The following is a 22,638-nucleotide window of genomic DNA, read 5'->3' on the forward strand; positions in this document are numbered from 1 at the left end:
CCCTAAACAACATGAAATGCAAAGTATTAGAGAGTAGAATATAGACCAAGCATGAAATAATAGGATCCCACACGAGGATGGCTGCTAGAGGAAGATTTCAGTCTTGGTACTTTCTGAGTTTTGAACCGTTCCTACCTAGTCAGTAAGTTTTCTAAAATTTTAAATTAAAAAATATTTTTTTAAATAAAAGGAACACCCAAGCCCTTACTCCTGCCTCTTCCCTCCTAGCAACCACCCCAGAGAATCCCAAAAAGGTACTACTGCCTGTAAGCTAAGCTTCCAACTTCAGAACGAGCTGGAGGCCCAGGGTGGGATTCTTGGAACCATGTGAGGCTGAGCGCTAACTCGAGAAATCCCTTTAGTAACATTAATTATTGTTTCATGGGAACAAGCTACATTAATCTCATTTCCTTTTGTTAGGGCTACATGAATCTCCACACCCAATCTGGCAGCTCAGGAGAGCTGGCTTAGAAGCTCTTGGGGTACCAAAGGCATAGTTAACCATAAATTTAGTAGATCAAGAAAGTGCTACAGCTGAGACTTAGAGACAGAGCAGCTATCCCCTCAACCCTGGACCAGTCAGAGCCACACTTCATTTTGAAAAGCATATTTTAAGTGGGATACTGAAAAACTGTAATGTGTTTATAGAAAAACTACCAGGAATTACGGCTAGGGGGCTCAAAGCCACATGCTATGGTGGGGCAAGGGAGTGGGGAGGGAACAAGAGATGTGAGGCTCAGAGACAAGACTCCCTTTCAAACTCTGAAGGACTGCCTTAAGGGAAAGAGATTACATTTGTCCTGCACAGCGCACTCAGGTTGAAGCAAGACCTGTTGAAGGAAGCTGGAAAGTTATTTTAGCTCACACTAAGATGTAATTTGGGGCCGGGCACAGTGGTTCACGCCTATAATCTCAGCACTTTGGGAGGCTGAGGCGGGTGGATCGCTTGAGCCCAGAAGTTCGAGACCAGCCTGGGCAACTAGGCAAAACCTTGTCTCTACAAAAAATACAGAAAGTTAGCCAGGTGTGGTGGTGCACGCCTGCAGTCCCCGTTACCCAGAAGGCTGAGGTGGGAGGATCACCTGGGCCCAGGAGGTTGAGGTTGCAGTGAGCCGTGATCATATCACAGCATTCTAACCCGGGTGACAGAGTGAGACCGTCTCAAACAAACAAACAACGATGTAACCTGGGCTCAGCAGAGCTTAGCTAAACGTAATACACTCCAACTAGGAGTTCTAGCCCAAGCTAGGCAATGATATGGGGCAGGGTGAGGCAGAGGAGGATGACAGAGAAAATGTGAACCCAGATATGATGCTAGACAAACGTCCGAGTTTCTCCCAACGCAGAAGGCTGTTTGTTAACCAGCTCTTCTCTAGGACAGGAAGAGATGTGCAAAATGGCTTCAATAAAAGAAAATTAAAGTTAGTCATAATCAAGAATAGCTGAACTTGATTTGAGCAAATCCCTAAAAATCCCTTTTAAAAAGCAAACCCCTCTTGAAAAGGGGATCAAAACCTGGATCTAGCATATGTGCACCAAGTACAGAGGGTTAGTAGTTTATAAAGTTCAGAAAAGCTTTCATATTCAATTCTTCTCTTGGAGATTCACAACTTTATTAACACACTAAAGGCTCTAAAAAGACACCAGCTTAAATTTGTTTCAAAGAAAACACACCAACTAGGGGAGTGGGGAAATATTTAGCACACTATTAACATGACCAGGCCCTACCCTAACTTTTCCTTTGATTCCTGTTTGGGAAGCGGCAAGCAAAAATACAGGTGAGTACATGAGCAAGGAGAAATCACAAAAGCTATCTGGTAAATCCTACTGGGAAAACAATGGGTTCAGTTCTTTCATTCTGTAACCCCTTCTCTGCCTCAGGTCCTCTGCATGTGCTGTTCCCTCTACTTATCTGTAGAGTGTATATGATGCCACTTCTCTAAAAACTAGGAAGACACTACTGTGTGTAAATAGTAATGTATGTTTACATGTACCATAGAGGTAGCTGTGGATGATGATGCTCCTGTTAACACTGGTTACTCCAAGAAGGGAGAATAGGGCAGGTAGTAGAAGAATACAGTAACTTTTTCTGCATACAACTCCTTTTCTAGGCCATGTGTGTTATTTTTACAATTAAAAAAAATAGAAAAAAGAATAAAGCGAATGTTCCGGCTTTTGACCTTTCTCAGCACACACACTGCCAGGAAGTGAGCAGGCCCCTACAAACCCTTGAGTTTTCTGGTGCCAGTCAGCATGGATGAGGTTGGAGGTGTGTATGACAACCCGGAGGCCTTCTTCATAGAGCAGCAGCATCATTTTCCTTTAAAAACAGCAAAGGATCAAAAAGCATTAACAGTACTTTCAAAATATGTAATACTTTCCAATGCAAATGTAATATATAACTAAAGGAATGTTTTTAAACTCTCATATTACCCAAACTTAACATTTATAATTTTCCCTTCTATACCATGATGAAAGTCTGCCTGAGTGATAGGTTGAAAACCTTTCAAAAAGGTTGAGTATTTGGTGGTAAAAGAACTTTCACCCCATTCTGTCTACCTGGCCAGTCCTGGCACTTCACATCCCTGCAGCCTAGCCCCTTATTATCTATTCAGCATCACCTGTTACTACTAGGCACCATGGGAACCTTATCGTCTGGTGTCTGAGATTCAAAGCATGGTCAACAACCTCTTGCTGCATCATGGCTGGCATTTTTTAAACAACTAAAATAGCATAAATTGGTATACTGTATATATTTAATTACTGGTTCATGAAATTTTGTTTTGGCACAAAGTTATGTTAGTGCATAATACACTGAAATGTAAAGTGTATTTCTTATTATGAGTTGAAATTTTAAGAAGTTTAAAAGATGCTTCATTACCATTAGTGGTTTTTTGTATCCATAGATGCCACACTTGTCAAGTGAGTTATCTGGGCTTGGGGTAAGTCTTGCCTATTCTTCATCAACCCAAATCAGACCTAGTTGGGTCCACTCTTTTTCCATGTGACCTCCCCAGACCTCTAATCGAACACATTTCTCTTATTTTAATTGCAGTGAGAGAGAGGGAATAGGATACAGATAAAAGCTTTCCATATGAAGTCTGAAGACCTGACCTCCAGACTTTGTCATTTAGAAGCCCTTTGACCCTAGGTAAGCCATTCAATGTCCCTAAGCCTCAGTTTTCCACTTGTATGTCTAAGGATCAACCCCACTTCACGACTGTTGTGAATGAAATGCAAAAATACATTTTGCTACCAGGCATGGTGGCTCACGGCTGTAATCCCAGCACTTTGGGAGGCTGAGGCTGGCAGATCACCTGAGGTTAGGAGTTTGAGACCAGGCTGGCCAACATGGCGAAACCCCATCTCTACTAAAAATATAAAAATTAGCCAGGTGTGATGGTGGGCACCTGTAATCACAGCTACTAAGGAGGCTGAGGCAGGAGAATCACTTGAACCCGGGAGGCGGAGGTTGCAGTGAGCCAAGACTGCACCACTGCACTCCAGCCTGGGTGAAAGAATGAAACTCTGTCTCAAAAAAAAAAAAAAAATTTGTTAAATGTGAAACACTCTCACCTGTACATTCCTATTACTCCTTCGGTACACAGCTTTATTTTCTAATCTAATAATGGATGATTTTTATCTCCCTGTTGTTTTCAATAGGATTATTTCAATATTTCAGGAATCTAAGTTCTCTCTCTCCAACTAAAGTGTCACTTCTCACGGCTGTAACTCTGTCCTGACTTATTTTATCATTTCTATTGAGGCCAAAATGCTACTTAATACTTACTGATGAAACTCAATTCACACATGGGAAAAAAAACTGAACCACCGGCTCTCTCCAAATAAACAACATGAATACTATCTGGGCAGGATGAAATTATCATAAAAAGATAAGAAAAAGGATATGAGGACAGAAAAGAGAATGAGATATTTAGCTCTTGCCAAAACGAGAAATTAACCCAAGCTGGCAAACAGTAAATTAATGCAAAGCTGGAGAAATGACAGCTGCTGAGCCATCTTCTTTCCATTTGTGAAATGTACTCCCTGAAATCTGGGCAAATTTACATACACAGTTGCCAAATCAGCAGCTGATTGTAATTAAGAATAAGTCAGTTATGGATTCATGATAGAAGGTTTACAAATATTTCCATTAGTCAAGACATCGATTATCAGGCAAATCACACACTAATGTCAATGAATGCTATCAAACAGAATTATGAACTTGAGAGTAGCCATATTCATCTTTTCATAGACAAAATGGTAGTGTTAATAAGGTCACAATTAAAAATGGATAGGAAAGGGCGAGGAATGAGATCTCCCTTGAAGAATGCTGACCTGCCATATTGTCTGCTAAGCTGTAGGGCAGCAAAAGGGACCCAACCCAAATACACAGCTATTTCTGCAAAGGGGGAAGAGAACTAACATATGGCAAGCACCTCTCTGCCAGGTGCCATCCTAGAAGCTCTGTCGTATGTTATCACACCAATCTTCACAGCAATCCAGAGAAGGAGTTATTCTCATTCTACAATTGTGGAATCTATGTCTGGACATTTAACAGGGATTATCCAAGGTCACAAACTGGGCCAGCAGAAGAGCTTGTTGGGATCACATATGCCCGATGCCAGGGCACTCCTTTCACCACACATGGCTTCACAGGGCTGGTGGCTGCAACGGTGAACACTTCATGCTACTGATACAGGGGTAGGCAAGGTGGGGGAAGACATGGCCTTGGTGGGAAAGAGGACTGAATGATGCGTGGTGGGGGCCTGGCTATAGATCTTAGTGGAAAGAAGCATGCCTTGCCCATCCTGTGGTCTGCCACTAGCTACTGCCTGGATCTGGATATTTGACATTCAGCTGCTTTGGCTTTCTCTTTCCCCTCTATCGATTCTTGGAGCCATAAGAATTAACTCTGCTCCTCTAGAAAGCTCTAGAGGAAACCTCCAAAGAGCTTTCCCATTCTAAAACACTGAGAGACAGACCACAGGATTGCATGGCATCCAACCGAAACTGGACAGAGCGGGGCTTGTGTGCCAAAGTGTATACAGTCTCAAAGACTGCCTTGTTCACTGTTTCTAGCTCTACCCTGTAAGGTGGGGAATGCAGTTTATACTCCATCACTATGATCTGGAAGGTGACTCTCCTTTTCTAATTCACATGTTTGTCTTGCTTCTCTCACCAAAGAAAAAGCCATAAGAATAAAAACTCTATATTCTCTTGAACTGTGTCAAGAACATAATAAGTATTTAATTCCTAAAACATTTTAAAAATAGGCTAGGTGCGGTGGCTCACGCCTGTAATCCCGGCACCTTGGGAGGCCGAGGTGGATCACCTGAGGTCAAGAGTTCGAGACCAGCCTGGCCAACATGGTGAAACCCCATCTCTACTAAAAATACAAAAATTAGCTGGACGCAGTGGCACGTGCCTGTAGTCCCAGCAACTCGGAGGCTGAGGCAGAAGAATTGCTAGAACCTAGGAGGCGGAGGTTGTAGTGAGCCGAGATTGCGCCATTGTACTCTAGCCTGGGCAACAGAGCGAGACTGTCTCAAAAAAAAAATTTTTTTTTAAATAAGCAACTAGAAGTAATTTCAAGACACGAGCTCAATCTTCTACAAAATACTGTCATTTCAACAAAGTGTAAACTACAGATACTTAATTGGGAAAAGTTCAATTGTAATTACTTTCCAATGGCATTTTTTGTTTGTTTTTGAGACAGGGTCTCACTCTGTCGCGCAGACTGGTGTGCACTGGCATGATCTTGGCTCACCACAACCTCCGCCTTGCAGGCTCAAGTGATTCTCCTGCCTCAGCCTCCTGTGTAGCTGGGATTATAGGCACGTCCCACTATTGCCCAGCTAATTTTTGTATTTTTAGTAGAGATGGGGTTTCACCATGTTGGCCAGATTGGTCTCGAACTCCTGATCTCAAATAATCCACCTGCCTTGGCCTCCCAAAGTGCTGGGATTATAGGCATGAGCCACAGCGCCCAGCCTCCTAGGCATTTTAAACTCTGAATTAAGAGCTCTTGGTCAGGCATGGTAGCTCACGCCTGTAATCCCAACGCTTTGGGAGGCAGAGGACGGTGGATCACCTGAGGTCAGGAGTTTGAGACCAGCCTGGCCAACATGGTGAAACCCAGTCTCTAATAAAAATAGAAAAGTTAGCCAGGTGTGGTGGAAGTGGCCTGTAACCCCAGCTACTTGGGAGGCTGAGGCAGGAGAATCATTTGAACCCAGGAGGTGGAGGTTGCAGTGAGCCGAAATTGTGCCACTGCACTCCAGGCTAGGCAACACAATATTTCTAGTTGCTTATTTTTTTAAAAAAAATTTTTTTTGAGACAGTCTCGCTCTGTTGCCCCCCCACCCCGCCAAAAAAAAGCTCTGTTGAGTTTAACCTGAAAAGTATGTGTGTAGGCGCTAGGGGGTGGTAGTGAATGGACCAAAGGAAACAATAAGGTAAATTTTAGCAATGAGCATACAAGAACAAATTTAAAGCTAAAGTTAATGCCAGCACAGGGACTCATGCCTGTAATCCTAGCACTTTGAGAGGCTAAGACAGGAGGTCTGTTTGAGCCCAGGAGTTCAAGATCAGCCTGGGTCACAAAGTGAGACCCCGTCTCTACAAAAAAATTAGCTGAGCATGATGGCGTGTGCCTATTGTCCCAGCTACTCGGGAGGCTGAGGTGGGAGGATTGCTTAGGCTCGGGAGTTGGAGGCTGCAGTGAGCTGTGATCATGCCACTGCACTCCAGTCTGGGCAACAGAGTGAAACCACGTCTTGAAAAAATATATATATACACATACACACACACACATATATATATATAAATTAAAGTTAGAATAAATAGGTTCTATTCCTGTCTCCACTACTGGCCCAAGGAAGAATCACATACCTAAACCTGGGCCTCAGTTTCCTGATCTAGAAAATTAAAATGACAGACCAAATAATTTTTATAAGAGCATTAAATAAAAGAATAGATCTCCCAGGCTCAGCTAAGCATCACTGTGCTAGATCCGAGGTGGGCCTACCATGCTCAGTCTTTCCTAAGAATAACCGTGTAACGGACAAATGACAATGCTTGAGGGGTTCCCCCATTTCATAAAAATTGCTTACGTGTGGTGTGTTCCAAATGCAATATCCAACTTTGCCTAGGATGAAAAAGAAGTCATTTATTTAAAAACAACTCACTAATATCCATATCTACTGGAAATTACATTAGAAAGCAATCAGGCCAACTTTTTTTTTTTAAACTATTTCTACTGACCTCTACTGGACAAGCCCTTGAATAACAAGACAGCTTTTATAATAGCATCTGGGGACGCTCATGAAAACAAACAAACAAACAAACAAGACATAAATTTTGTTACCCAGAATGATTCAATATACACTACATTTTTAATTACAGTAATTAGGACTGAGAAGCCTAATTTCTGTAGTTGACAAAAAACTAGTAAAACAAGTGAGACTCTATGCAAAGTTTTAGATATTTGGCTTATACAGAAATTAATGGTACACAGTTTTCAGAGAATATTTAAAAGAAACACTGAAGGCTGGGTGCAGTGGCTCATGCCTGTAATCCCAGCACTCTGGGAGGCCAAGGTGGGCGCATCACGAAGTCAGGAGATCGAGACCATCTTGGCTAAAGCGGTGAAACCCCGTCTCTACTAAAAATACAAAAAAATTAGCTGGGCGTGGTGGCGGGCGCCTGTAGTCCCAGCTACTCAGGAGGCTGAGGCAGGAGAATGTTGTGAACCCCGGATGCGTAGCTTGCAGTGAGCTGAGATCGTGCCACTGCACTCCAGCCTGGGTGACACTGAAAGTGGTGGCGTGGTGGCAACATAAAGACTTAGGATGTCAAATTAAAATAGAAATGTTCTTGTATTAGCATAGCAAGTGCTGAAAATAAAAACATATGAAATCCATTTTCATGTTATAAAATGACACCTTTACAAACTAATGGAGGGTATGTATATAGAAAACATTTTATCTGATACCCACTAATGCCAGATCTTGGTTAAGCAGAATATGTCACAAGATGCAGGTTATGAAAGAGTTTAAATAACCGTAACAGTTTCACAATTAGGAATGCAGTACATGGGCTTAAATCCTGCCTTCACAACTTTCTACGATCCTGGAAAATACATCTAACTCTATGCCTCAGCTTTCTCCTCTTTAAAATGGTACCATTCTGAGATCCAGAGTTGTTAGGAATGAGCTCACACATGTAAAATGCTGAGGAACGGGGTCCTGCATGCAGTAGGCACTCTACAATCATAGCAATCACTACTGCAACCTCTCCCCACTACCTACCCCGGCCTCCTTACCACATGACGTGGGTGAAACTTTGCTGGGGGCAGTAACGGGCAACTGGCATACACAGGTGAGTTACAACACAGTCCCTATTTGGAGTGGAGATGCTCACAGACCAGCATGTATCTGTGCACTCTGGCCACAGAAGAAAGTGCAGGGAACTCTATTTCATGTCTTCAAAATTACCAAATGAGAAGGAAGACTGCCACTCTATAAAATGATATTTAGCTGAGAAAGAACAATGGTGAAGAGACCTGGCTTTTGTTTAGTTTGCTACAAGTTACATGATTCTGGGTAAGTCTAAGCACAAAAAACAAGGATAATAGCTTCAACAGATATTGTTTACTGGGTGCTAGTAATCAAGTCCTTTAGTAAACTCTAGGATGAACAGCATCAGCAATCAATTTCAAAGATAAAGAAATTAGGTGACAAGCCAGTGACAAGCCCAGAATAAGTGTTGCAGACTAAACACTTGTGTCCCCCACCAAATTCATATGTTGAAGCCCCAACTTCCAATGTGACTATTTGGAGAGAGGGACTTTATGGAGGTAATTAAGGTTAAATGAGGTCATAAGGGTGGGATCCTGATGATCCTGATCCAACAGGACTGGTATCCTTATAAAAGAGCTGCCAGACAGCCTGTGTATCTGCCTTCTTCCCTCTCTCTCATGAGGACACTGTGAGAATGTGGCCATCTGTAAGCCGGCAAGAGAGCCCTCACCTGGAACTGAATTGACTGGCACCTTGATCCTGGATTCTCACCTCCCAGAACTGTGAGAAATAAGTGCCTGTTGTTTCAGCGACCCAACTCCAAGAAAAGTCACCCAGGTAATTTTGTTATAGCATCCAAGCACACTAATACACACACACAGAGCTAGGACTGAGCCCAGGCAATGTGACTCGGACCACCACAAGGTCTCAATGTCTGCCCTTAGGTCCCACGTTTGCAAAATGGGAGTGTCAGCAGCCACCGACTAATGTGTCTCAGTTTAAATGACCCATGTTGCTAGAAAAATACTTTATCTTACAGACAAGGTACAAAGGTGTTTCAAGACATCAGGAGAAGGACACAATCCTGTACATCAGCCTAGAGTTGGGAGCTTCTTTACAGCTCTTTCCAAGAGGTTTGGAAGAAGCGGCTCACTATGCCCTCTGGTGGCCAGCCTGGAGCACACTATCAAGCACAAGAACCACTCTCCTAAATGAGTATAGGTAGGTAATAATTTGAAAAAGACTTTATTTCCATTCATTTAGTCACTGGTTTTCGGAATTTCTGTGTCAGTTTACTTTCTGCCCACTATAAGGTTTGATGGGAGCGATCCTACTGCCGTCTAACCTCTTATGTTGCTGGAAATAGAAGCAAAACAATGGAATTTTGGCAACTGCTAGGCAAAGGCACATCTGTGGGCATGAGATGAGCCCATGTTGGACAGAAGGCATTTTAAAATGACAGCTCCATAAAGTGCAGTGGGTTAAATCATAAGGAAAATGTTGTGAGGTATGTTTAAAACTGACAAGATTGAGCTCCTGTACTGTATTAATCTTAAAAAAATACAAATATATCACATATAGTTAGAAAAAGAGTGATACAGTGTGAGTTGGAATTCTTACATCTTTGTGGATGGGGAAAAAAGACACTAGAAGGAAAATGAGAAAAAAAAAATCCAGAAAGTATGTAATTCACTCTGTCTCTGTACTCACAGAGCAGAAATCTTTTGCCAATTTTACTAAGCTAACGATAAGGAAAGAAAAGGGCTATAAAAAGCATCTTTCGTGTTTTCTCATAATGAACTAATACAGCCAAAAGAAATAGGAAAAGGTGACTATCACACCAGCTTCTTCATAACCACCATTTCTATAGAAAGTAGTTATCATAAATGTGAGAAATTCTTCTGTATTCCTTGTTTTCCTTTCTACTTTGCATGTTTCATGCTCAAAATGCCACGTGTAATAGAAGATCTTTGTGGATGATGAGTCTAAATAAATGGGTCCTAATGAAAGTCCAAGACTCACTGGCCACGCTGTATGCTAACTGCAAAGTATTAGAACAAAATTACGGGACTATATAAAGAAACTGGGCAATAACCGTTTTTTGGCCTTTGATATGGTTTGGGTCTGTGTCCCCACCCAAATCCCATCTCAAATTATAATCCCCAATGTTGGATGAGGGGCCTGGTAGGAGGTGATTGGATCATGGGGGTGGACTTCCTCCTTGCTATTCTTGTGATAGTCAGTGAGTTCTCGTGATATCTGGTTGTTTGATAAAAGCATGTAGTTCTTCCCCCTTCTCTCTTCCCTCTTGCTCCGACCAAGTAAGATGTGCCAGCTTCCTCTTTACCTTCTGTCACAACTGAAAGTTTCCTGAGGCCTCCTCAGCCATGCTTCATGTATAGCCTGCAGAACCGTGAGCCAATTAAACCCCTCTTCTTTATAAATTACCCAGTCTCAGGTATGTCTTCATAGCGGTACAAGAACAAACTAATATAGCTTTCTTTTCTGCTTTGCTTTGGTCCTAGCAAACCAAGTGGATATGCCTGTTATAAGACCATTTAATGTCTCCACATTGGACTTAGATCATACACAGCATACGACTCACATAGTTTCCTAACAGTTTTTTAAATCTATAGGTCTCTCCTGTTCAGACCTTACATGCAACTGATGTGAAAAAAAAGAATTACGGTTGAAGGACTACCGTTGAAGTGTCAATGGCAGCTAATATAAGTTACATAAGGTGTCACAAAAAACTACAAGTTTTAAGTTGCACTCACAGGATACTCACAAAAAGAAACCCATAGCCACTGAACTGCATCCAGAAGACCTGTTCAGTGTTGGAACCCAGGTTTCGACAGGCATACTGACAAGATACATGTAACCAGTGGAGCACTAGCAGGTTGCAGGAAGACTCAGAATTCATAGTACACTGAGTAAAACTGAAGAAAGAGAATGTTTGAATCAGAGAGAGAAAACTAAGGGAGACAGGACAGATCACTTTAGATATATGAATCACTGACATGTGTAAGATGAAAGACTTACTTATTTGTGTGGCTCCAGAAGGGGAAAATTAAGACCAATGAGTAGAAATTAGGAGGAAGACTTCAGGCCCACAAAAAGAAAAACCTTTCCAACCCTGAGGAGTACTACGAATGGGATGCTCTATCTCAGGAAGTGTTTAAGCTGAGGCTAGACAAGTATCTATTGATGACTGATGCTGGAGAGAGGATTTCTGTACTAGGTGGGAGGGTGGACTAAATGTCTAAGTTTCCTTCTAACTCAGACTACGCATGCTCTTCAATGGCAGTAAGTGGTTTACCTGGCAGAGAGAGATGTTCTCGTAAGGCTTGGCCTGGGCATGGAGGTGAGCCTTAGCCTCTCGCTTATCACCATGCACAAGCAGGATTGGCTTCTTCCTGAAAAGAGAGCATTAGTATTTAATATACATCATTCATGGCTGGGCACGGTGGCTCACACCTGTAATCCCGGCTCTTTGGGAGGCTGAGGCCGGTGGACTACCTGAGGTCAGGAATTCGAGACGAGCCTGGCCAACATGGTGAAACCCCGTCTCTACTAAAAATATGAAAATTAGACAGGCGTGGTTGTACGTGCCTGTAATCCCAGCTACTCTGGGGCTGATGCACGAGAATCGCTTGAACCTGGGAGATGAAGGCTGTAGTGAGCTGAGACTGAGCCACTGCACTCCAGACTAGGTGCCAGAGCAAGACTCTGTCTCAAAAATAAATAAATAAATAAATAAATAAAAATACACCATTCATGAAGCTGGACTCGCCTCATTAAGGAATGCTAACTTCCTTATCACTCGATATTTGTTTCTGGTCTTTGTAGTGAGTGAAGACAGGGCTAACACAGAGCAGTGATCAGCTAATGTTCATTTACCAGATACCTTTATAATGGGGCTACATGGCCTGATCCTGCAGCTCTGTTGTAATACAGAGGGGTAATGACTCAAGAAAGTCCTTGAATAATTATCTTCTTTGGCTGAAAAGGGCACATAAGTAGCTCTGTGTTAAAATATTTAAGTCCAAATAAATTAAAGATATATAATTATTATTATATAATATAGTGCTTTTTTCTTTTTCTTCTTTTGGACGACACAGTGGATTCATTTCACACCACATCTATATTCACCAAACTCCTCCTGTGTGCTATGTACTGTGCTATATACTGACCCAGGATACAACAGAGAACAGGCCCAGGCCCAGGCCCACAGCATGACGCAGCTTCACTAATGAGTGGTTAGATTCCTATGAAACAGAGCCCAAGCTATGTTGAAAATGCTGTATTTTTGAATTACAAATATAATATAAAAACACTCTTCAAGAATACATTAAAAAGGCTTTTGAAGGATTCTTGATCTTTCTGATTAATTCAAAGCAAGATAATACTTAGAAATAAGCATATTTCTACAAGCTCTCCCAACACAACAAAAATTGGATATAAGCAATCAAGCAAGATAAACAACTGAGCCACTTCCACATTTATCAATCACACTGCAGAATGATGCTCTACCATTCACAAAGGAACAACAATCAACTAGAGAGAAACATCATAGAAAATGCACTTCCAGTACTAATGCCTCACTACCTCATGCTCAATAGCTTTATTCTAACATGACAGGTAAAATAAAACTATGAAATATGCACCTGTGATTTTTAGAAATTAGGTAAGAAAAACAGAGAATAACGTAAGAAACACTCGTGCATCTAGTACCTAGAAGTAAAAAATGTTACATCAAGTCATCTTATAAAAAAAGATTAAATATGACTGATAGAAATTGAAGTCCTCATCAATTCTTTCAAATTTATTGGTTCTACGACTTATTACAAAAAGACGGCACCTGAAGAACAGCATACTGAGGTATAAATCCTTATGATCTGAATTTTTCTACATACAAATTCTGGATGTTACTTAAACTTACCATTTAGGTCACTCCTCGTTCTTCTAAGGCTCGTAATAGCCTTCCCAAGATGCATTTGGCAATAAGGGGATGCAGGGAGAAGGAGGACACTTTTGCCCCTTTAGTTACTGAGAGTCCAATGGATACTGTATTAGTGTGCCAGGGCCTCTTCCAAAACAAAGTACCACAAACTGGGAGGCTTAGACAACAGAAATATATTGTCTTACAGGTCTGGAGGCCAGAAGTCCAAGATCAAGGTGCTGGCAGGATTGGTGCCTACGGTATGAGGCGCATCTGTTCCAAGCCTCTCTCCCAGCTTCTGGGAGCTTGGCTTGTAAATGGCGTTCTGTGTCTTTACATGGTCTTATCTCTGTCTCTCCACCCAAATTTCTCTTTTTATAAGGACGCCAGTCATACTGGATTAGTGTCTCTCCTAATGCCTTAATTTTATCTTGATTACCTTTGTAAAGGCTCTATCTCCAAATAAGATCACATTCTGAGGTACTGGGGCTTAGGATTCCAACAGATCTTTTTTGGGGCAGGAGAATTTAACCCATAACAGATACAACAAAGGAACTGTAGTCTACACTTTGCCAACACTCTAAGGGGGTGACAATTTGATTTCAAGGTCTTTAAGAAAAGGGAGGAAGAACAGAAAATGCCAACGTGACACCCAAGGATACTACTGCCAGGAGGAGCCAAGACAGAAATTGCTTGTTGCCTCCAGACAGCCATTCTCTCCTCCTTCCCTAACAAAAGGCTAATTCAGGACAAGGTGAGCTAAGCTAAAAGACATTTCTAGCCTCTTTTAGAGCTAGTTAGCATGCAGCTGAGCTCTGCTCAATGAAACAGATGCAGGTGTTGTGTGGGGTTTCCAGGAAGGCTACTCAGATGGGCATAGCTGGAATGTGGGCCTTTTTGTCCTTTTCCTCCTTTTCCCTTCCTGCTACCTGGAATAGACAAGTAAGCTGGAGCTCTAGCTGCCATACTGGGCCATGAGGTGACTCTGAAGACTGAAGTCGCACACCAGGATGGTGGAACAGAAAGGGTAGGTGGATAAGTTTTTGAGAACCCCAGTGCCCCTATCCAGACCATAAATGTTTACCATTTGAAAGTAACAGGCTGGAAACAATTTCTGTCTTATTTAAGCCACTGTTATTTTGAGTATTCTTTTAGATGCAGCTAAAACTAATTCTGTGTGTTACAGGTCAAAAAAAAAAAAAAAAAAAAAAAAAAAAAAAAGGCTCCAAGTGCCAAAGCTGCTTGAAAAATTTTAACAGTATTTTATCTACTGTTAATGTCAAAGGTTTCCACAATCTGATGCCCTAAATGTACCAAGAATTTTGAGGACCCTGACAATCATTTTTTCTTGTGTGTTTTCCTCCATTCTACTTGCTGTTATGGGAATCTGTCCTGTAAATGTGTTAGAAACAGGGAAGGGTGGCACCTCACTGTGTGATGCCCTATTTGGTCTGTATTGCCTAATATGAGGCTGATGAAGTGCAGGCAGAAGGCAGAACTAAAAATCCATCACCTCCAGAGCCTAGATAAGGGAAGGCCATATGTATAGCCTCCTTTCTTCATCTCAGAAACACAAAGGGATCCTCAAAACAGAACAGCATTGATGTGCTACAGAAAGCATGGCACGCTGGCCGCATGTTGGCACGTTCACAGATCTACAAGGTATGTGGAGACGGTATTTTCCTTCATATTAAGACTGGACATAAAGTTCTGTTATTTGAGTTAAAGCCTGTCCTTATCTACTTCCTGAAAGAGCACAGAGGAAATGCTAAAATCTGTGAAAAGAATGTGTAGGATGAAATAGATCAAAGAATGCTGTTTTCCCAATATAATTTAATGTCTGTATGATTTTAATGGTTTCAAAAGAAAAACTCAAAAAAAGATGGGTGGCTTTCACCTGAGAAATACAAATCTTAGGTGTCAAAGCCCCCTTACAGTTTATGGTGGTGTCTGTCACTCTGTAGAACTCACCTGAATTCTGGTGGATACTGTTTTACGAGCCAATCCACGTCAAAGCAGTAGTTAAACTAGATGGGAGAAAAGAAGAGTAACTAAGCCATGGGTAATTCTGGCAAACAGTTCATAAGGATAATTATTTGGTTATTACATTTAAGGAAACTTTAAAATAGTGATACATTACATGTATTATTTATAAACCTGGAGGGTTATGCTGCAATACTAATAAACCTACAATTTATCTTAAATGCATGGTTAAAAGAACCTAAATGGAGCCAAGTACATGAGATAACAGGTTCCCAGGAAATTATCTCTGCATGTGTTGGCAGCATCTGTACTTGTCTGCAGGGTGTTATTACATTATGTCTAATGGCCTGAGATTAATTTAAATAAAAGGACTTATAAATTTACCCCTTTTCCCCTAGGTGATTATAAAAAGACAGATACTGGAGAAAAATATCCCAGGACTTTCAGAAAAGAACGTTTCCTTTCAGGCTAACTTATTAGCTAGCTTTGTACACAGCCACCTGGGACCAGACATTCACTAGGCTTCTAACAATTAAATCTTTTTTTTTTTTTTTTGAGACGGAGTCTCGCTCTGTCGCCCAGGCTGGAGTGCAGTGGCGCAATCTCGGCTCACTGCAAGCTCCGCCTCCCGGGTTCACGCCATTCTCCTGCCTCAGCCTCCCGAGTAGCTGGGACTACAGGCGCCCACAACCGTGCCCGGCTAATTTTCTGTATTTTTAGTAGAGACGGGGTTTCACCGTGGTCTCGATCTCCTGACCTTGTGATCCGCCCGCCTCGGCCTCCCAAAGTGCTGGGATTACAGGCGTGAGCCACCGCGCCCGGCCCTAACAATTAAATCTTAAATGCAAGTTCTGTACTGGTCTTATCCATGGAGGCTCCTCCCCACATCTGGGTAATCCTGGACTTAGTAGCTCAATTGAGCTAACAGGGCATTTGCAAATGCTCCCCACCTTCCAAATGGAAACCAGGACTTTTGATGCCAAACCAAACGTAAAGGAAGCCTGGCTTTCTTCAGGGACAGGGCCCTTTGTTTGGATCATTTACTCGTGGGTCTGGAGCATTACATGATTTATCAAGACCAAGGGACCAGCTCAGTCAGGAAGGAGCCATTGAACATGAAAATGCACATTTTTCTAAATCAAATCAAACTTGACTTGGCCTTCACTACTCTATCCATACCTCCTCACTCTGCACCAGAGTTAACTCAGTCCCATGAGTTAATCAGTGTCCCACTCTAGTCTTTCAAGCTGGAATGTCCAAAGTGACATCTTGGCCAGTGGAGCCTGACTGAGTCAAATGCTCTCCTGATAGTGACATCCCCATTCTGTTGATGGCCATGGATCCCATTACTGTGGCACTTGAGCCAGCCTCCCGATATGTGCCATCTCGGTCTCTGAACGGGACTGAGACCCCCAAACTGCACCTCTCATATTTTCTTATGGAGTTGTTTAATTACCTGTCTGCTTTCACCCAAAGAAAAAACAGTTTAAAGGTATACTTACCTGAGCTGAAGAAACAAGCGTCCCAAATAAAGGAGATAAAATATCTGAGAAGACAAAACATAAATTAAATTCACACTTGCAAAAATCCTCTAGTCGTAATAATCACTAGCAACTCATTCAACAGTCACTGACAATCAAGATCTGACTCAGAACACAGTAAGCTAAATACAAAGTCTACAAAGTCAGACTGTAATGTTCCATAAAACTAAAAAAAATTTTCCCTACGGTATTTAATGTTTATCATATATTCTTTTACAAAACAATGCAAAATTAAAATCTACAACTTCAGTACTGAATGACTGATCAATTTTAGAAACTCAATATGGACAATAATGATACATATTCTTTTCAGATCTCTGAACTTCTACCTCCTCCAAGTACCCATTCAAGTCCCTCTCTAGGAAACCTCCCAACTCAAGACTAGAAAAACTTTCTAAAAAGATTTTATAAACCTGGACAGTTTAGAAGGACTTTCCAGAAAGACTGGAAAGCAGTTGCGGCCTGTGAACGAAAGGACAGAGGCACCCACAATTCTAAACTCACATTCCTGGTGTTCCTGGTCATCTCTAGGGAAGTCCCACTTTATACCCACTCAAGCTTTACATCAGATAGGTTGGAAAGCTCACTTCTCAAACCACACCACGAGAGAAAGTACACGATCATCATGACCTTCCATTACAACAGCCACACCTGCGGAGACCTGTTAGGTGCCAAGCAGCATTCTTGGCACTTCCCATGTATTACTTACTCCTTCTATCCATTTTCTAGATGGGGTCTGTTATTCCTATTTTATAGAGAAGAAGCCTCCTTAGGAGGCTGCGCACACACACACAGCTAGGAAGGGGTAGAGTTGGGGTTTGAACCTAGGCTGTCGGGCTCCAGCACCTTCGCTCAAACCCACTAAACTACCTCTGAGAATTAAGACTGGGCTCATTCATTTGGCAAATATTTACTGAGTGCCTCCTATCTTCTGGACATTGAGCTAGATGCTGGGGTAGAAAGATTTTCAGAGAACAACAAAAAAATCGTAAGGAAGTTTCTACCTTATTGGGAGAGTTGCAGAGATAAACTGCAAATACTCTTCCATTTTGCCCCCACCAACATGTATTTCTACCCTTCTAAATTTTACCCATCTTCCAAGGGCCTTTTGAAGTCCCCCTTCCTCCATGAGATCTTCTAAACCATCTACAATTATGGCACATGGTAGAGTGCTATAGCAAACAGCATGGATTCTGATGCCAGAATGTCATTACCAGCTCTATGACCTTGGGCACTTTTCTAAACTGCAGATCCATCACTTATCCAAGGAAGACAATTGTAACATCTACTCATAAGACTGTCCTAAGGATTAAAGGAGAAAATATATATAAGAGCTCCATGACATGTTACCACAATATCTTGGTGCTAATAGCCAGTTATTTTATTATACAGAGCAAAACTTGGCAAAATTCTCTAAGTATTTGTCAATCTGTCTCAAACAAACAAAAAACTTGACAAAGTACCAAGATAAGAGATTCTCAAAAAGAAAACAACCTGTAGAACACTCTACAGTATGGAATACTCCAACATGTATACATCACACATAATATACAGTTATATACTGGATATATATTTAAAAAAAAAAACACTAGCGACAGTTAACATTACTATTCTTAAATATGGGACAGGAAAAAAATCTGAAATAAGGGTAATACTGTTTACTGTGTGTATTTGCCATGTGAATATATTACACCGGTCACTTCATGTATTTGCTCCCATTTTTCTGCATTTCCAGTTTAAAGATGAGCAAACTGAAATTCAGAGAACGTTAGGTCCCGTGTTAACAATCCATACGGCAAATGAGTGGCAAGGCTGGAAAGCAGATTCTAGAGCTCCCGCTATTCCCCCTGCAAATGCTCCCTGAGGAAGAAGGAGAGTAAACTAAGGCCATCTTTTGATCCATAACTGAAACATCTATTTGTACTCAGGCACTATTTTTTTTCTTCTTCTTCTTCACCAGGAACCAAACCCAGGCTTTTAAGCAGTGGTTCTCAAACCTGAATGGGCAGTAGAATCCCCTGATGGGCTCCTGAAAACACAGCTTGCAGGGTCTCACCCTCAGTCTGATTTAATGAATTTGGAATGGAGCCTGAGAATTTGCATTTTAACAAGTTTCAGGTGATGCTGAGGCTGCTGGTCCAGGGCCCATGGAGAACCACTACTGTTGTCAAGTATTTGCTACCTTGTTGATAAACTGTTACTCATCAAGCTTAATCTTAAAAAGTTAAATAATGCTAAACATGGTGCTAAGTGATACAAGGGGTTGAGCTACAAGGTTTTGAGAACACACGCTCTGCCTGAGTTAAGTAAACAGTCTGCTGTCATACTAATGCACTTGCCTATCAAGAATTCTTTTCCTGAAAGTAGTTAAGAACACAAAGAAGAGTTCTCAGAAATCATTCTAGGCTGCCCTCCTTGTTTCATGGAGGAGAGACTCTCAAGGGCAATTCAACAGCTCCTTGACAACCAGCATCCTCTTACCCTTGATGTGGAGGGCTCCGGAGTTATACTTCGGCTTAACTCCGGAGACTCTAGTGAGGTAAAACTGGAAGGGATTCCCTTTATCCAGCATGTCCCAAATGTCCTGGCCCTCCCCTGATGTCTCGTACTCTTCCTCCTCTTTGAGCCTGTGGCAGGTGGGAGGGCCATGATTTTCAGTTCTTTGGGCAGTGCCGTCACTGGGAGCCGAGATGTCTTTCTCCTCTTTGATCACCACTTTCTCAGCCTGCTTCTGCAGCATTTCTGGCTGTAGCTCATCATCACTGCTGGACAGACACCAGCCTAGGTCCTCCTGGGAACCGCTTTTCTGCCTTTTGGGAGGTAAAACTGAATCTGTATCGCTGAATTTCACAGGTGACATTTTCCTCTTGTGTGCGGCTTTCCGGGCCTCGGAACAGGTATACCTGGGCTCATTTGCTGCTCCTTGCAGAGAAGAGGTAGACGGCTTGTCTGGTTTTGGCTTTTCTTCCTCACTTTCATCACTACTGGATATGGTCCACCTCCCATAATCGCCTTCTTGAGACATTATACTCCTGGAAATGGAAAGTAGAAACGTCAGCATTTCCCATTCATCAGGGCATTGGCAAAATAACTTCATTGCTCTCAACTTCCCTATCAGATGAGCTGACACCTTCCAGAGGCTGACGACCTACCATCAGCTGCTTTTTGGGTGTTTATAAGCACATTACCAGAATCCACTATCAGATTCTGCCAAATTACAAGCAAAAGTCCTGGTCACCTTTCTTTCTTCTTCCCTTTGTTTTCCTTCTTTTTTTTTGAAACAGGGTCTCACTCTGTCACCCAGGCTGGAGTGGTACAGTGGTTCAATCTCAGCTGACTGCAACCTTTGCCTCCTGGGCTCAAGCAATCCTCCTGCCTCATCCTCTGGAATAGCTGGAACTACAGGCGGATACCACCACGTCTGCTAATTTTTTTTTTCTTTTTTTTGGTAGAGACAGGGTTTCACCATTGTTGCCCAGGCTGACCTTGAACTCCTGGACTCAAGAGATCCACCCACCTCGGCCTTCCAAAGTGCTGGAATTACAAGTATGAGCCACCATGCGCAGCCTTGTCTTTCAATCTAAACTTTGTTCTTAGATATCCTAGGAAAGGGGGTTGAAGGCGGCATCAAGACAAACTCCAAAATAAAACATTCATTCTAGACCCTGAAGCTTCTAACAAGCATTTGGGGTTAATCTATGTTCAATGCTTAAGGTCAAATTGGAATTTACAAACCTGGCCTTCACCCAAGTATAGACACCCACAGGACTTCAGTGATTATGTATGTCTTACTTCCCAAAAGACAACCCATTTACCATAAAGCTTAACAAAGTCTTCAAGAGGAATGCCAAATGACCACTTAGGTATGTACGTTATTTACACTACTTCCATGAGGACCCAACTAACTCAAGATACAATTATCCTATTGGCCACATCATAAATCTACTAAAACCTGCACAGAAATAACTTATACTGAAGGAACACACTTATATTTTTTAAGCCACATAGTTAAATTCTACTTTCTTGTTCTGAGAAGAGGAAAGTACATGAAACAGTCACTTTTGGTGTTACCTACAAAATCTCGTCAATTCAATGGTAAAGGACTATCTAAGTCGACTTTCCAGATAGCTAAAGAACAGTTCCTCAAAGTGATACTTTTAACATTTTAGCACCAGACCTGGGGGAAAATTACAAAACTCAATAGTCTGTGCTCAGATTAACAGTATCTTTAAGTTTTTGCCATTTTAAAGAGGCTGAAAAAGATGCATTGACTGGAGTAAACCAAGATGGTGACACTCCCTTCACAAAACCTACATTCCCCCAAAAAGAGAATTCTACATTATTCTACATCAAAAAATTTGCAAATGAATACATATGCATGTGTCTCTAGATGAGAACTAAAAATAAAAATCTTGGCCAAGGGGACCCCAGAGAAACCTTAAAAACTGAGTTCCAGGCCATGGTGGGATGGGAGCTCAGACATGCCTGTTATATCCCCTCCCTTCTGCGGTTTAAACACAACTGACCAGAGATCATAAGACTGGCAGAATAGATTCTGTGACAATATGACACTAAATCATAAACAAGACCTAGGGCCATGCCAAGCAAGGGTTAATCACACATTGCTACCCTTAAAGAATAAACTATGTTCTACCTGCCACAGGATTCTTTTTTCTTTAGCAGCTAAACAAGCACTGGCCTGGAGATAAGTAATATCTAAACAATTGCAGCTCACCTACTGCCAGATGCTTGGCTGACACCCCTGGTGTCACAGGCCATCACTGCAGCTGTCATTGGACAATGGACCAACTTCAGTAACTTTCTCCTGAAAAGAAACCACAGACTGGTTCTGACCAGTCCTCAGAGGCTGAGCACTGAGTGCCTTCATGTCCCTCCTTCACCTTTTGACATAGAGTGCCTAATTGTAAATCATTCAAATATTAAGTTTCCATCCCAAAGTGAACATAAGATGCATGAAACACGCACGCTTGCTCATTACTCATGCACAGTGCCCCCCTTGGTGAATATTCATAGCTCCTCCCACACCTATTGAATATGTATACTTGGCCATCCCATTCAGCATAAATCCCTGTTCTACCCTCTCCTCCCTGGGATGCCATTAAAGGTCTCTGCCTGAGGCTGTGCTTCCTAGCCTGTCAGGCCACACTGCAGGCTGTATCCCTTTACAAGAACTAAGCTCTCCTTTCTAAATGTATACATCTCATGATTTTTCCGTGGACACAGCAGGGGGTGGAGGGTTGGAAATACTTTAAAGGTATCTTTCTCTTTTCACAATGTCTCTCTTAATCTTCTTCAATTAACTACCAGTCAAGTCAAGCAAGCCTTCTGTAAGTTACATATTTTGAGGAGCTTTTATGCAAGAATGCATCAAGACAATAATCTGGCCCGTTCTACATGGCTCAGGGTCACTATTACCCGTCCGGCATGAACACACTATCTCACAGCCAAAGCCTGACGGACAGCAGAGAGGGCTGGGGCCACTTGCTTCTGGAATAGTGACCCGACTGTCTGGCTCTTTTGAGCCTTCATATCTGCTTTCTAAAAGTTTCTGTTCATTTCTACACTCTGTCCAGCCCACTTCAAGGGGTTTATTAAAACTCATAGCATAGGTATATTTTCCCTAAATTGTTTCTCATCTGCTAAGGGTTAAGAAACTAGATAACCAGGTTTGTAGAACTGTATTGTCATGGTTAAAGGGGTCTGAGTGCCCAGTTTCCTCCATGAAAGAGATTCAGATTGATTTACTACTCAACACCTACTTAAGCAGCTCGGAGGTGTTTCCTTAAATGTTTTTAATCCTTCCGGTATTAAAAAAAAACCCACAAAACCTTAGGTTCCTCTAGTGTTC

The 22,638-nt window shown here is 42.0% G+C and overlaps 1 protein-coding gene across 5 annotated transcripts in view; it reads right to left on the reverse strand.

The window, feature by feature from the left end:
* TDP1 (tyrosyl-DNA phosphodiesterase 1) overlaps positions 1–22,638 on the reverse strand; it is an 88,467-nt gene that overhangs the window by 61,259 nt on the left and 4,570 nt on the right. For all 5 annotated transcript variants that reach the window (XR_002523663.2, XM_003902148.4, XM_009212114.4 and 2 more), the window contains exons 2-7: positions 19,251–19,801; positions 16,731–16,774; positions 15,217–15,272; positions 11,623–11,719; positions 7,116–7,150; positions 2,228–2,320 (exon numbers count right to left, since the gene is read on the reverse strand). Coding sequence is in view for 4 of the 5 variants with exons in the window: in XM_003902148.4 (XP_003902197.2) it covers positions 2,228–2,320; positions 7,116–7,150; positions 11,623–11,719; positions 15,217–15,272; positions 16,731–16,774; positions 19,251–19,794 (869 nt within the window). In the remaining variant the exon portion in view is untranslated. The remainder of the gene's footprint in view (positions 1–2,227; positions 2,321–7,115; positions 7,151–11,622; positions 11,720–15,216; positions 15,273–16,730; positions 16,775–19,250; positions 19,802–22,638) is intronic.

Source organism: Papio anubis, chromosome 7, assembly GCF_008728515.1.
Source record: "Papio anubis isolate 15944 chromosome 7, Panubis1.0, whole genome shotgun sequence".
NCBI lineage: Eukaryota > Metazoa > Chordata > Mammalia > Primates > Cercopithecidae > Papio > Papio anubis.